The 14,685-nt window shown below is 43.9% G+C and overlaps 3 protein-coding genes across 10 annotated transcripts in view; 1 reads left to right on the plus strand and 2 right to left on the minus strand.

The window, feature by feature from the left end:
- The window catches only part of caska (calcium/calmodulin-dependent serine protein kinase a), a 108,682-nt gene that overhangs the window by 55,466 nt on the left and 38,531 nt on the right, over positions 1–14,685 (plus strand). For all 7 annotated transcript variants that reach the window (XM_023393450.2, XM_087170227.1, XM_087170228.1 and 4 more), the window contains exon 6: positions 14,414–14,516. In XM_023393450.2, coding sequence (XP_023249218.1) covers positions 14,414–14,516 — 103 coding nt within the window. The remainder of the gene's footprint in view (positions 1–14,413; positions 14,517–14,685) is intronic.
- On the minus strand, positions 3,266–7,492 carry LOC147817577 (putative G protein-coupled receptor 82). Its single transcript, XM_087170231.1, has 4 exons — positions 7,421–7,492; positions 5,438–6,288; positions 4,993–5,133; positions 3,266–4,908 (listed from the first exon to the last, which is right to left on the minus strand). Exons 2-4 carry the CDS (start codon positions 6,281–6,283, stop codon positions 4,681–4,683), a joined length of 1,215 nt encoding a protein of 404 aa, XP_087026357.1. The 5' UTR covers positions 6,284–6,288; positions 7,421–7,492; the 3' UTR covers positions 3,266–4,680.
- gpr34b (G protein-coupled receptor 34b) lies at positions 8,852–12,633 on the minus strand. 2 transcript variants are annotated; one of them, XM_023393461.2, is made up of 4 exons: positions 12,346–12,633; positions 11,159–11,207; positions 10,387–10,996; positions 8,852–9,792 (listed from the first exon to the last, which is right to left on the minus strand). In XM_023393461.2, exons 3-4 carry the CDS (start codon positions 10,971–10,973, stop codon positions 9,189–9,191), a joined length of 1,191 nt encoding a protein of 396 aa, XP_023249229.1. In that variant the 5' UTR covers positions 10,974–10,996; positions 11,159–11,207; positions 12,346–12,633; the 3' UTR covers positions 8,852–9,188. The 2 variants fall into 2 exon arrangements, with proteins under 2 accessions (XP_023249229.1, XP_023249230.1); XM_023393462.2 differs by lacking the exon at positions 11,159–11,207.

Genomic DNA, 14,685 nt, shown 5'->3' on the forward strand with positions numbered 1-14,685 from the left:
CCCCCCCCCCCCCCCCCCCTCAGCTTTGTCCTCAGGTATTAGTCATCTCACACAGTCCTATCTCTGTCTGCAGTCGGATGAATCACCGGCTCATTGTCTTTATGTGAGCGATAGTCAGCCTGTGAGTTCAGAGGGGCACCACCTGAGACATCTGTTTACAGCCGCTGTGTGTGTGTGTGTGTGTGTGTGTGTGTGTGTGTGTGTGTGTGTGAGAGATTCTCTGCATCTCGTGGTTATTAAGATGATATCTCTTTTATTTTGCTCTTTAGTCTTCTAACCCTGAATACAGGAATAATTAGCAGAATAATTGATAAAGAAAATAATTAAACTGCTTATATTCATTTTAATACAGTGTTCCTTTATTTTGGCGGGACAGGTCAAGGGCCATGATTCAATGAGAGGTGTCGCTAATTAGTGGTCAGGCCGGCGGGGGCGTGTATGCAGTGATTGTGGGTGAACGTGTCATGGCTGTCTGTCACCACAGGGCGACAGGTCAAAACATCTGTTAACATGAACGCTGGGTTTCCATAGTAATGCTCACCAGCTTCAGACAGGTAGCAGTTAACTGCAGTTCAAAAGAAGGCTGCGTTCAGGTCACAGCCTCATACTGAGAGAGAGAGAGAGAGAGAGAGAGAGAGAGAGGGGACTCAAACCTATGGCCGCTGCGATGGACGGAGCCTGTGTCACCGAGGCGACATAATAATAATAATAATAATATCTGGGCCTGACAGTAAAAGTCTGACTGAGGGACTGAATCATTGACACACTGTCTGATATGTGACAGTGTTGGGTAATACACAGTCAACTGTAGGAATACACACATACGATGAGTACTGTGTGTGTGTGTGTGTGTGTGTGTGTGTGTGTGCGAGTGTGAGAGAGAGATCAGTGTGATACAAACACAGCTTTGACATTGGCTGACGGTGGCGTTCACTTCTATTATCACCATCGAGCAGTGACTGTGAGCTCCTGTCTGCAGCTTATCAGATGTACTGTCCAAGATGTATGCCCTTTACACACACACACACACACACACACACACACACACACACACACACACACAGCCGTCCTTGTTGAATATGGATCAGCGTGGTTGTGCCTCTTCTTTTCATGCATGAAAGTCACTGAATTCATTTAAAGCTGTTGTTCATAAATCACCGTCATGTCGTATACGTATCTTCTTCCTCCCTCCACCACAGACCTCCACCTGTGACGGCAGCACAGGTGTGACTGTGTGTCTCTCTGCTGCAGACTGAGAGGACAGGTTTACGTGGCACGTGTTCGGAGAGGACGGTGTGAAGGTGAACCTTTGTTTGTGAGACTGTTTGTGCTGCACTGTTTTGAAGCCTCGCGTTTGATGTGCGAAGCACAGATCCTGAAGTTGCGTCGAGCGATCCGAGGAATCCGTAAACACGGCGAAACTTTTGATGCAAACGCAAATGAAGAGTGAGTCACGGCGGCGCGGGCCCGCAGCTTCCTGCAGCGGCGTGTCTTTGTTCTCCAGGTGTACTCGGGTGAAGGGATCTCCTGTCAGACGCTTCAGGCTTCACGTCGGTGTATTTTATAGTTTGTCTTCCTAGAATATACCAGAGTCTCTGCAGGACGACGGAAACTTTGCACCAGCGTCAGAATTCACAGCTTCACAACATTTCTGCTTCACATGGTAAAGATAACTTCTCGTGTCACTGTGGTGAAACGTCTTGGCTGGTTTTGGTTTACAGAAGTGAACATCAGGAACTGTTGGTGTGAGAGGCATCAGTGCTCATGGGTCTGTTTCAGTCTGTAGTGTTGCTGCTGCTGCTGTCTCACTGTGCATGGACAGAGTTATTTATGTCAGGTGTGCAGCTCTGTTTTTAGATCTCAGTCAAATTGTGTTTGTCCTCATTCACTGAACGTCTGCAGCGAGTTTTTACAGCATAAAAAAAAACATCTGAGGAGAACAGCAGTGCTGACAGTTGCATGTTCTGGTCTCATGCAACATGTATTTTAAGGTTTATTCTTCTTCAACAGCAAAAAATATAGTTTTTATTCCTCCAGTCAGAGCCGGAGACATGTTGTCTTCAGGTCGTCTGTCTCACTCTCGTGGACACGACGTCTCAGTAACGCCTCGAAGGAACGTCTTTAAATTTGGCATAAAAACATTCACTGGGACTCGAGGATGAACTGATTAGATTTTGGTGGCTAAAGGTCAAAGGTCAAGGTACGTGTGACCTCACAAAAACGCAGCCTTAGACACCTGATGGTAATTTGTGACGAGCTGAGTAAATATATGATTGATAGATAGATAGATAGATAGATAGATAGATAGATAGATAGATAGATAGATAGATAGATAGATAGATGACTTTATTAATCCTCGGAGGGAAATTAAAAACTATAAAATACAGTAAAAGACAGACAAAAAATAAACGGGACCAAAGTATATGAATAACTAAATATGTTCACATGCACCAAAGATGGAAGCGAGTCTCATTTCCCCATTGAATAGTTGAACGTCAGCTGTTTTTACACAGGAAATGGCCCCGGTCCACGCAGACCTCTTTACGACACACACACAGGACTATTAGCAGAGCTGTTAGGGCTGTTTGTGTGATGATGGGTGGCTGCGTGGCACAGCTAATGGCTTCTTTAATGGCATCCAAATGGCCTCGAGGTGTCGACCATGAAATTCTGACATTGAGGTTTCACAGTCTCACACACACTCGCACACACTCGCACACACTCGCACACACTCTGGCAGAAAGATCTGAATGTGTAAACACGTCGTAGTCGTCCGGGTTTGATGGTGGTTGTGCTGTTGCTTCGGTCGCTCTCGACCTTCGTCCCAGGGGTTTTACAACTTCATGACATGCAGCGAAAGATTTTTATAAAAGCTTAGTTTCATTATTGATTCATCTGCTGATTATTTTTTTAGATTAATAACTAAACGATGGATTGTTGTTGAGACGAACCAGACGTCTTCAAATAAGAGGAATAGAAGCAGGAAGTCTTGTCATGTTGAGAATATTTGGGATATTTTCATGTTTTTTGCTGGGAAAAAAAATGACTGAAGCAATTTCTCCAATATCAAAATAGTTGCCAATTATTCTCCTGTCAGTCAACTAATCAATGAATCAACCGATCATCTCAGATCTGTTTGAATATCTGATTGGTGGAGCTTGAATGTAGATGCTAGTTCTAGTTAAAACCCACTAGTAGTTACAGGTGTGACAATATAATCTTCTCTGTGCTGAACATTAATCAAAGATAAAACAGGAAGTGACACTGATGCTTTAAACTTGTTAGATTTATTAATGTGAAGCCATTTATTATACAGATATTTACATTTCTCATTTATTTTGTTGTTATGAAAAACACTTTGACCAGTTTTATGCAGATTAGGAGTCACTATTCTTTATTCCTCTTTATTTTGTTTTCATTTTTAAACCCTGACTTCCTGTCTGACATCTTCTTCTTCTCTGGTTTCTGGGTAGAAATGAGACTCAGGTTTTATTATTCCTCCAGCTTCACTATTGTACAGGCAGCAAAGACTCTTCGTAGCTCAGCTCATCACCTGTGGCACTTCACTCCTCCTCCTCCTCCTCTCTCCTGGATTTATGTCTTTATACTGCGGTGTAATCTTCCTCCGGCCTGTGTCTGATTCTCTCAGCTTCAGTCTGAAGAAGCCCATGCGGGGCCCTCAGGGGACGCTCATCTGCAGGGGCCACACTTCCCACAACATTATCTCCTCTCACACACCTGCTGCTCAAACAGCCGCAGCATCACGTCCCTCATCAATAATTTATACACAATTACTGAACAAGGTTTGTGACACACAGATATCAAATATTTATCAGCTGCTGTTGCACATGAGAGAAGCTCCACAAATATTTCCATGTATTTTTGTGACATTACATCTTTTCTTCTCCAGCGTTTTTAGAGTCGGGTACTTTTACTGAAGCAACTTTTTCAGAGAGAATCGTTTTAATGTGGCATATGTTTTATTCTTATTATAGTAGATCCTGAGATAAAAAACCTTTACTTCTGCTCTGTTACATCCACCGCGCTGCTTTTTAAAAATGTCTTATTTAATGCACCCGACAGCTGATCCCAGACCTGCTGGTGCTCTGTGGCTTTCAAACAGAGCTAACAGCTAATACAAACAGACCGCAGCGCAGAGAGGCTACGTCCACACTCATATACGTTTTCATTTTTAAATCTCTCTAAATGGTGATGTAACAAGCTCTCTGATTGGTTGGAGCTAACCAGTCTCATCATATTTACCAGCACTGAAGGCCCAGAGTGTCACAGAGGGGCAAAAGCTAAATGGCTAAGCTAATCGATTAGCTAATAGGAAAAGCATCTGGAAAAAGGAAATGGAGATTTTGCAAATTGTTAAAATGTCTTTTCAAATTCTATTATTAATTCATGAATTAATAAATGTTAAGAGGTTTATTTAATGATGGTTTTATGCTGTTTTTCTAAATCCATTTTTAAATCTGAAGTTTTTATTGATTATTATTATTATTTATTGATTTCAATAATTTAATAAACTAAAAATTGTTTTTACAATTTTTAATGCCTGTTAAAGTATGAAATGAAGTAAATACGTTATTGCTGTTCCTGTGACGTCCCTGCTGCTCCATAGTTTTTACTTTGACTCCACATGACGCATTTTAAAAATCACTCTTCTTTTCAAAGCTACAAAACACTTTCATGACTTAAGTCCGCAGTAGCTGTAGCCGTGTTCCCGTCCCCCAGCTGTTCCGCCCTCTGACCGGGACTTCCTGTCGCTCGGCTTCCAGGGCTGCTGCGGCTGCTTTCTAAAAGTACAAGCGTTTGTCGACGGAAGGTCTTGTCTAACAGGAAGTACATGGCAGGGTCAGTGGATCCTCTCAGTGCAGCCAGAAGAAGCAGACAGTTCTTCACCTGGAGGAAGAGACAGAAGCTCATCATCATTCGCTTCATGTAGCTGTGCAGTAGAAATCAGTGATTCACGAGAAACTGAGTCACCTCGACGAAGGTGGAGAGAGGATGACAGGGGCTCCAGATGTTGTAGGCAGCTGGATTTGTCCGCTGATGGTGGTGAAGGGCCAGAGAGATGAAGACGGGTTTGAAGATGTGATACGGCAGCAGACAAACTGAGAGAACAACCTGCAGGAGGAGGAGGAAACAGGCTGAGAGGCCTGGCTGTTGTTGTGTACGACGGAGTATCAGAGCCACAATGAGCAAAATTAAGAAATCTGAAATACAAGAAATCTCAGATTTGTTTCCCTCACTGTGGCGCTAACCCTCAGTCGTAGATGGGAAACCAAAGTGGAATATGAATGGTTTGGTTTTATGTTCAACCCAAGAGACAGAACTTAACTGCTGCTACAAAGGCAACAACAACAACAACAACAACAACAACAACACGTTAAGGTTGATTATTTTAGAGTGGAATAGATCTCATAGCCACCTGGATGACCACGATGTTTCGGAACACCCTACCCAGCAGCCCCTGGGAGGTGGCGATGACGGTGTTGCGGCGTGAGCGTCTGATGTGCCTCAGCACCGTCATGTAGGAGAGCAGCACCAGCAGGTAGAAGAAGAAGAACATGAAAATAGCAATCGCACAGAAAGCCGCAGACAGAGGGCCTCCTATCTCCACCTCAGGGTTGTAGCACACCTCCGCACTTCCACCTCCCTCCGCCTCTCCGTCCCCGCCGGGTGCAGCAGCCTTCGCACTCATAGCTTCATTCACTGAGTAGTAAACCGCCACTGGCACGCAGGCGCCCACTGCCAACACCCACACGGTGGCACACACCCTGCTGGCAAACGAGGCCCTGCTGAGGCGGGTGAAGAAGCCGTGCGGCAGCAGCGTTTTGCAGACGCTGGGCCTGGAGGCGTGAGTGCGCTGGATGAGGGCTGCGAAGCGGCTGAGGGCCACCCAGGTGAGGATCATGAGGCTAATGTAGATGTTGATGTGGAGCATCGGCGTGATGCCGTGCAGGACCAGCTGACACAGGACGCCGCTCAGCGTCCACACCGAGCCCCAGGCGTAGTAGGCGGCGAGGAAGGGCGTGGTGAGGGACAGCAGCAGGTTGGAGATGCTCAGGTGGGACAGATAAACGTGGGTTGGGGAGGTGGTGGAGATGCAGCGCAGGAACACCCACAAGGAAAGCGTGTTGCCCGGGAGAGCGGTGAGGAAGAGGAGTGCGTAGGCGGAGGGGAGGAAGATGCTCGTGGCGGCAGTGGAACAGAGGGAGAAACCAGAGGAGAAGGAGCAGTTATCTGGAGGAGGAGAGTACGGTGTGTAATCCATCTGATCTGTAAGAACACACAGGTGATGAGACGACAGTAAATTCAGTACAGTAAATGGTGTCAAGTTTGTGTGACCTGTATCAACCAATAAAGACCAATGGCTAATAAAGCCCAGGTAAAGGGAATAATCTGCAGCCTATTAAAGGTTTTAGTGTTGATCCATCAGAAGATATAAAAACCATCTCAGTGTAGTTTTACATCTCCTCTCTCAGGCTTCTCTCTGCAGCTCTAGTAACAACAGGTCGGTGAGCCAATCAGAAGAGAGGAGGTTCTGAGCCTCTCTCCTGATTGGCTGACTGTTTTCTGAGTGATCCAATAAAAATATAGCAGATTTCAGGTAAAAACACTCAGAGAAACCAAATCCTGCAAGGTTTGGATGGTGGGTCCAGGTGGGCGGGGCTTGGTGACTGCTCTGTTGTGACATCACAAAGTTCCAGAAGTCCTGACGGCTGGTTTTAAGGCTCAGTTTCTGAATACAGGCTGTGTGCATTTCTCTGTGGACTGAGGCTTTGATACTTTCACAGTATTAATATAGAAGCTAGAGCTGATCTATAATCACACTACACATGGACACACACCTTTACACTGGAGGAGCTTTAACACGGCTCACAAGGTCAGTTTATTAAAATGTTTCTACAGCATTAATTCATTAATTCTTAATTAAATCATGCTCACCACTCTCAGTTTCTCTCTTTCATTTTAAAATGAAATAATATTTTCACACTAATTATTACTAAATATTACTAATTAGTTCCAGTTGATTCTTCATTATCGTGCTCCTGATCCATGTTAAATTAAAACTAAAGACCTGGTTCTGTCTCGTTCTTACTGCCCATAAATAAAAATGTGAAGAGACTAAAACACTGACAAACTTTAGTTTTACTTCAGTTTGAGCGTTTTTCAAATTCTTATTCATTATTTTTATGATATTAATTCAAATATAATAAAAAAAAGCTAAGCAGTCAATAATCTAATCAAAAGGTTCGTGGTTCGGTTCCCTGCTCTTCCTTTTTCTTCTGTCACTAACTGAGCAAGGCGACGTAACAACACAACAATGTTTAAACACTAAGTCTGTTTTTAAGTTAAAGTTAGATTAGACACCATAAACACACAGCTGGGCTCATGTTTGTTTACGTACCGCTGACGGCAGCTCTGAGGAGACGGTTCAGCACGGCAACGCTCCCTCAATGCAACCTGAAGTTAAAGCAGCATCAGTGTGAAGCTCCTGTCACTTCCCTTTTCTATTAATCTGGAGGTTAACTCTGACATATTTCAGAACTAACCTCTTGTTTGTGGCATCGTTTTCTCACGCTACCTCACCCATCACATATGTCCATGATAGGTGTTTGAGAATAGAAAGGCAGTGGTTAGATTTGATAATACACCATGTCTGTATTAATAGAAATAGACAGTATATGAGCAGTTTATTTTTAATTTAGAGTTTCTGTCTTTCTTTTTGCTGTCCCTTGATCTTACTGTTGAATCTATATTGACTGACACACTCTCATTTATTTAAAAAAACATGATACACTCACTTGTACGTGGTTTTAACAACATATTTAAATCACATCTGGACATAATCGTTAGAACAAGAACATGTATTTTAATCTATAAAAAGAACAGAGTATGTTATTTATTAGTAAACCTTTGTGCTTTCATGTCAGTAAAATGTCATCTGGGTTCTCTGGAAGCTCCTGATCACTGTCATTATTTGTCACAAAGCTTCAGGCTTTGAAGTAGTCTGCAAAGTTTTATCTGTTGTATATTGAAGTTGATGCATTCGCTGACTGCTGGGTAAACACACTGGTCCATTGATTTTTATCTCAGATGTTGTTTTACTGCACAGAAAGTCCCTGATCAAGTTCCAGTTGCTTCTACAGCTGAAACAATGAAAAGATCAGTCGTTGACAGAATTGATATTTTGTTAATTAGCTATTATGTTAATGGGTGGTCACTTTTTGGCGCCACCAGCTGTTCAAAGTTAAATATCTCAACATCTGTGAGAGGGACATCTGGTGCGTTCATGGACCTCTCACGCCATCATCAGGTCCAAATGCCTGCAAACGTAATAACATTCCCATCAGCCTCAGCTGTACGTTGTGTTGAATGCTAACTGGCTACCGCACCGTGCTAACACTGAGATGGTGGACATGGTGAACCTTTCACCAGCTACATGTTAGCACTGTCGGTGTGAGCATCTTAATATGCTAGTGTTAGCATTTAGCTCAAAGCACCTCTGTAAGTACAGCCTCACTGAGCTGTACAGCTGTAGACACGTTAACTATTTTCTAGACTGAACAATTGATTTATAATAATATAATATGTTTATTTATTTTTTAATACACACACACACACACACACATACACACACACACATATTATTGCACATAATAATATGTGCAATAATCTGTATTATTAAGGTGTGTGTGTGTGTGTGTGTGTGTGTGTGTGTGTGTGTGTGTGTGTGTCATTCTATAATTTGTCCACTAGAGAGAGTGACAAGTTTATTTTTCAACAGTTTCCTGTCTCCGGTCCAGTTTGTTTTGGTCACTGTTGGTACAATAACAAATTGAGGTGAAGATTTTTTATTTATTTTTTTGTGATGTGTAAAGAAAATTAAAAAATGAACATCAACATTAGTATCAGCATCAAAAGTCCCCAGGTTTCTGTTATCACCTGCTCTTAGAGGGACTGTAGCTTTAAATCGAAGGAAATGGTACATGACAGAATGAATGCAAGTTTGAGCAAAAGGAGACAATAAAATCTATCTATATAGATATCTATAAATCATAAAGATTGTTCATTTGCACAGACACGAAGCGGAAAATGTCATCGTCATCTCAGTGACAGGATTAACAGACGCTGCCCTCTGGTTGGGCAGCATGGTTGATGCAGGTGACGGAGGCTCACTGTTTCAGAGAACCCTCGCAGTCCAGGTTGGATCCAATATCTGCCGACTCCGTCTCCTTCACATTGGAGGTGAAGACGCGGTTCGTCTGTCCTCTGTCGGTTTTCCCGGTCCTGCCGTCCCCCTCATTGGTGGAGCTGCTCCCGCTTCCTACGGTGAGATCTCTCACACACAGCAGGTTGCTCATCAAACGCAGCACCTCCTTCCTCACCGAGGAGGACAACAGGAAGTACATCACCGGATCCAGGCAGCTGTTGAGGGCAGAAAACAGCAAAGACACCTCGTTGGCTTTGTCGGCCACATCCCTCCAGTAGCAGGATGTCTCTGTGATCTGAGTCTTTATGTAGAAGACCCGGACCATGTGATAGGGCACGAAGCAGACGGTGAAGAGGAAGAGGATGAAGAAGGACTTCTTGGCGGTCCTGATGTAGCGGGCCGTGTTGGGCAGGTCTGGTTTCTCTTGAGATGTTCTCAGAAGCCGGTGGGCGATCTTTCCGTAAGACACAACCAGAGAGATGAACACGAGCCAGAAGAGCACCAGCAGAAAGATGTTGATGTAGGCTTTCCACTTCTCATTGAGGAGCTGCCTGTAGTGGAAACACCTGCAAACACCAAACACATCAAAGCTCAGATCACACATGCCACGATTCTTAAAGCTCCTCCAGTCTGCAGGTCTGTGTCCATGTGTAGTGTGATTATAGATCAGCTCTAGCTTCTATATTAATACTGTGAAAGTATCAAAGCCTCAGTCCACAGAGAAATGCACACAGCCTGTATTCAGAAACTGAGCCTTAAAACCAGCCGTCAGGACTTCTGGAACTTTGTGATGTCACAACAAAGCAGTCACCAAGCCCCGCCCACCTGGACCCACCATCCAAACCTTGCAGGATTTGGTTTCTACCACTCTAGGAGTGTTTTTACCTGAAATCTGCTATATTTTTATTGGATCACTCAGAAAACAGTCAGCCAATCACTAGAGAGGCTCAGAGCCTCCTCTCTTCTGATTGGCTCACCAACCTGTTGTTGCTGGAGCTGCAGAGAGAAGCCTGAGAGAGGAGATGTGAAACTACACTGATGGTTTTTATATCTTTTAATGGATCAACACTTCAAATAAAACACAGAAGAAGAAGAAAGTATGGAGCTTTAATTGAAACAGTAAGACTCAATAAATAGATTTGATGACAGGGGTCACTGACCTGTTCTGCTCTCCTCTGTTATTCTTTGATATCATATACGTCAAAGTCAAGGCGGACGCCAAGATCCAGACGACAGCACAGAGGGCGTGGCTCCACCTGGTGGACTGGAGTCTGTGCCGCGTCCCTGAACCTCGGTGCATCTTCAGGTAGCGATCGACGCTGATCAGCCCCAGCAGCGTGATGCTCATGTACATGTTCATGTAGAAGACGTTCCCCACCACTTTACACAAGGTTGGATTCAGATTCCACACGTCACCGTGGCTGTGGTAGAGAATCCTGAAGGGCAGACACACCACCAGCAGCAAGTCTGCAAACGCCACGTTAATGAGGAACACCCGCACGGAGTTCTTCTTGGAGTGGATGTAGAAGAAGACCCACAGAGCGACCAGGTTCCCGACCAGACCCAGGACGAAGATCACGGAGTAGAGCACCGCGAACGGGATATGCAGCGCGTTATGTTCCGCACACCAGGGGTCGGGGGTCGCGGTCAAGTTCATGTCGCTGATCTTTGTGGCGAGGAGGGAAAAGGAGGCGTGCGGGGGCTGGAGGGTGGACGTGGCAGGTGTAGTGAAGGAGGTTTTTGTCATGGTGGTCTCTGTGATCCTCAGCCCTGAAACCAGGAGGAAGAAACAGGAGAATCAGTTTGGATTAGCTCGTAGTGTCACTTCTTTTCCTTCACATGGGAAAGTTTTGGACTCATTGGTGCAGGTTATTGCAGTGGAACATTTTTACATTTAAAAATATTGAAAATATGGCTGCCCCGGTAGCTCACCTGGTCCTTACGGCACAGGTTCAAGAAGGGGCGGACTGGTGGTTGTTCTCTAAGTTAATCAAACAAAAAACAGTCAGCCATCATATTAACGTCTCATTTATTTATTAGCTTTTATTAGGCAAGCTAGCCAAATAAGCCTCATCATCACCTTATCAGCTGGCTCTGACTGTGCTGAATGTCTAATTAATATTTATATTACTAAACAGTTTCATCAGAGTCTTTTCCTCTTTACTAATTAACCATTTAATTCACTGAGCAGCTCAGAGGCGACCGGCAGCTACCGCCATCTTTTAAGGTGGAATGTTTCCTCGCGTGTTACTCAATGCATGATTGATGTTTGGAAATCGGTCAATACATCTTAAAAGTCAACATGAACACTTTGACCATTTTATGTGTTTTTATCAGCTCTCCACATGACAGACGCTTTAGTGACGATCGGATCTTCACGCTCTTAAAAATGTAGATAAATATCAAGCGGATCATGTGAATTGAGAATATTTTATTTCATCACTTGGAGAAAAGACGTACGTCTGCAGAAAAGTATTTGTAGAACGGTGCTTCATTTGTGATGGTCTGTTGTGACACGTTTTACCTTTATCAACAAGTCCAGGTGATGTGATGTGGATATTGCACGTGGCCATATTGCCTAGATATTGCATATATATGGACAGCTGAGGTCCAGCTGTGTGGATCTGCCTCTCACCCTGGATAATCACATATAACGGCGGCGCTGCACCGCACCAACAGACACTGGGAAGCCTGAGAAAGTGCAGCACTGATGACTTAACACTCACAGCGTGATATCATGTGTGAGTTATGTCGAAGTTTGCAGAAGCACAGACGTGTTTTTCTGTCTGCTTCAGTCTCGTAACGCAGTAAACCAGCTGAACGGAGGTTTCTATCAGAAGATCTGTGAGTGCAGTAAAAAGGAAAAGCACACAGCTCTTATCTTGCAAACAGGCAGCAAACAACCCGATCATCTTTCATAAAGGAAGTTGCCAGAGCTTCACCTACTCATTGACGTCCATAAGAAACTTTCTCATGTTTCTTTCACACATTTTGCTTTATGTGGAAGTAAAGGGATAACCCCTCCCCACACACACACACACACACACACACACACACACACACACACACACACACACACACACACACACAAATACAGTATGTGCTGAGTAGTAGCTCACTCGTGGTTTTTGCAGTCCTCTTCTTCTCCTCTGACTCACTCGTCCTTCGAGTTCACTCTGCAGGAACGACTCTCCGAAGTGTTGCCGTCCTGAAACGCTCCTCTCCCCTCGTCATGGTGCGTTCACTCCTGCTGTCGTCTCTCCTTCGGTGGGCTCAGAGGAAAACAGCTCTGCGCAGAGGTCCGCCTCCCTCTCTGCCCATGATCTGTGCTGCTCTGAGAAACCAGCCGCTGCTGTCGAAAGTCAGAGAGAAATGCTGAAATGCAGAATGCTGTGATGCTGTGCAGAGAAAAGCTGAAGCTGTGGTCAGCCCTCTCTTTCCTCCCCACCACCAGATAGAGAGAGGAGATGGGGCAGGGCAGGGCGAGCTGTGGGATCACACAGTATGCTCCACTTGTACACAAACAATATGCTTTCCACTTTGGGCTCTGAATATAATATGGAGGTATGTGCTGTGAGAGAAAAAGGCCTCCCAGAATACCACAGAGTGCCCTCACAGTAATTAAAGCAGTGCCTTCAGAGTAAAAGCACAGCCAGATTTAAATTGCCACCCAGGAGACGTGAGCTGCTGTCGAGCTCGCAGGCTGAGTTTGTAGGCAGAGGTTGAAGTGAATGATGAACCACAGCTCCATTACTGGAGTCACAGTGTAGTAACATGACTCCAGTACAAGTGAAAGTTCTTCAGTCAAGTATTTACTTGAGTTAAAGTACTGGAGTACTTCAAAGTACCTTTTTTATGTCAACACATTGTTCCACATTTAAAGAAGCTAATGACTGAATCAACCGACTGACTGACCGACCGACCGACCGACTGACTGTAGAACCTGTAGAATAGAAATCCTATAGAAATGGCCATAAAAACACAAGTGAATCAACAACAGGAGCCAACCACGAGCAGCTGTCTGTTTAAATCTGGAATTAAACCAACGTTACCTCGACGCTTTCTCAAGTTGGACGGTGGATTTTTTGTTTTTAGTCAGTGGTAAAAGTGTGGTCGTGATAAACGCAGCAAACATTTCAAACTAAATGAATCTGTCTTTATTTCTAAAGCTGCAAACACAGACCTCAGATCAGATCGGTCTCTGCTGAAGAATCTTCTGCCTCATCTTTATGTGACGTCGCCATCGTTAGGACACTGAGGTGTCTGTGATTGGTTTTTCTCCTGTGATCAACACAGTGTATGGTCTATCACATTTTCAAAATAAAAGGAAATTCATTCAACAAAATAAAATGCAGTGTATTGTATATATTTATATTTTTATCATAAATATTTTTAATTTACTGTTAATTTTTTATTTTTATTTTTAAAGCTAGGTGACCTGCAGTAATATGTTGAAAACCTACTTGGCAATTAACCAGACTCTGATTCTGAAACATTCTCCTTCAAAGTAAGAGCTCTTCATAGAAATGTAGTGGAGTCAAAAGTAAAATATTTGTCTTTATGTGTAGAGGAGTAAAAGTCAGAACTCAAGTAAAGAACAGATACTCAAAAAATATATTTAACTACAGTACTGAAGTAAATGTACTTAGAGAAGAGAAACTACCACAGATGTTGTGCATGAAATGAGTGATTGGGGGGGGGGGCTGCTTTAACTGTGAACTGCTCCCAGGAGAGTAAACACTGATCCATGCTTGAGGATAATGAGATGCTGGAACAATTCACCCTCCCTCCCACATGTGACACGATTTAATTTGCATTTTGATGATTTTTTTTCTTGAAGCATTTTTCTGTATTTTTACTGAGTTTTTTTTCCTGCTTTTATGATGTGAAGTGGGAAACATCTCGGTTAGAAACAAAACATAAGATATTAAATGACATAACTAGAATAAAGTGTCGTTATTTAACATCCAATAAGCTGCTGAAACTGCCGCCAGTAGTAACAAGTGTGGTTTTCATACGTGTTGCTCCTCTCTGATCCTCCCACGCTGATGGCTGTTTTGTGTGTGTGGTTGTGGCGGGTGATGTTTGGGTGTGTCTAACCCAAATTTATAAGATGGTGTCGCTCTTTAATTAGTAAAAGACTCAAATCACCAGTCTCTCTCTCTCTCTCTCCTCTCTCGTCCTCAGCCTCACTGTGTGCTGCTGGCGTCCAAAGAGAACTCGGCCCCGGTGAAGCTGGGGGGGTTCGGAGTCGCCATCCAGCTCGGAGAGTCTGGACTGGTGGCAGGAGGTAAAGTAAACACCACATACATACGCACTGATGCTAACACTCCCATCTCAGCATCACGACATTAAAGTTGAACTTTGACCTTCAGTGAGTGACAGTCTCATAAAAACAGGTTTGTGACGTATGAAACCCTGAATCAAATGAACCGGGGGGGGGGGGGGGAAAAAAAACA

The sequence above is a fragment of the Seriola lalandi genome, unplaced genomic scaffold (genome assembly GCF_002814215.2).
Source record: "Seriola lalandi dorsalis isolate HSWRI2012SDOR001 ecotype SW California unplaced genomic scaffold, Sedor1 jcf7180002054936, whole genome shotgun sequence".
NCBI classification, from domain to species: domain Eukaryota; kingdom Metazoa; phylum Chordata; class Actinopteri; order Carangiformes; family Carangidae; genus Seriola; species Seriola lalandi.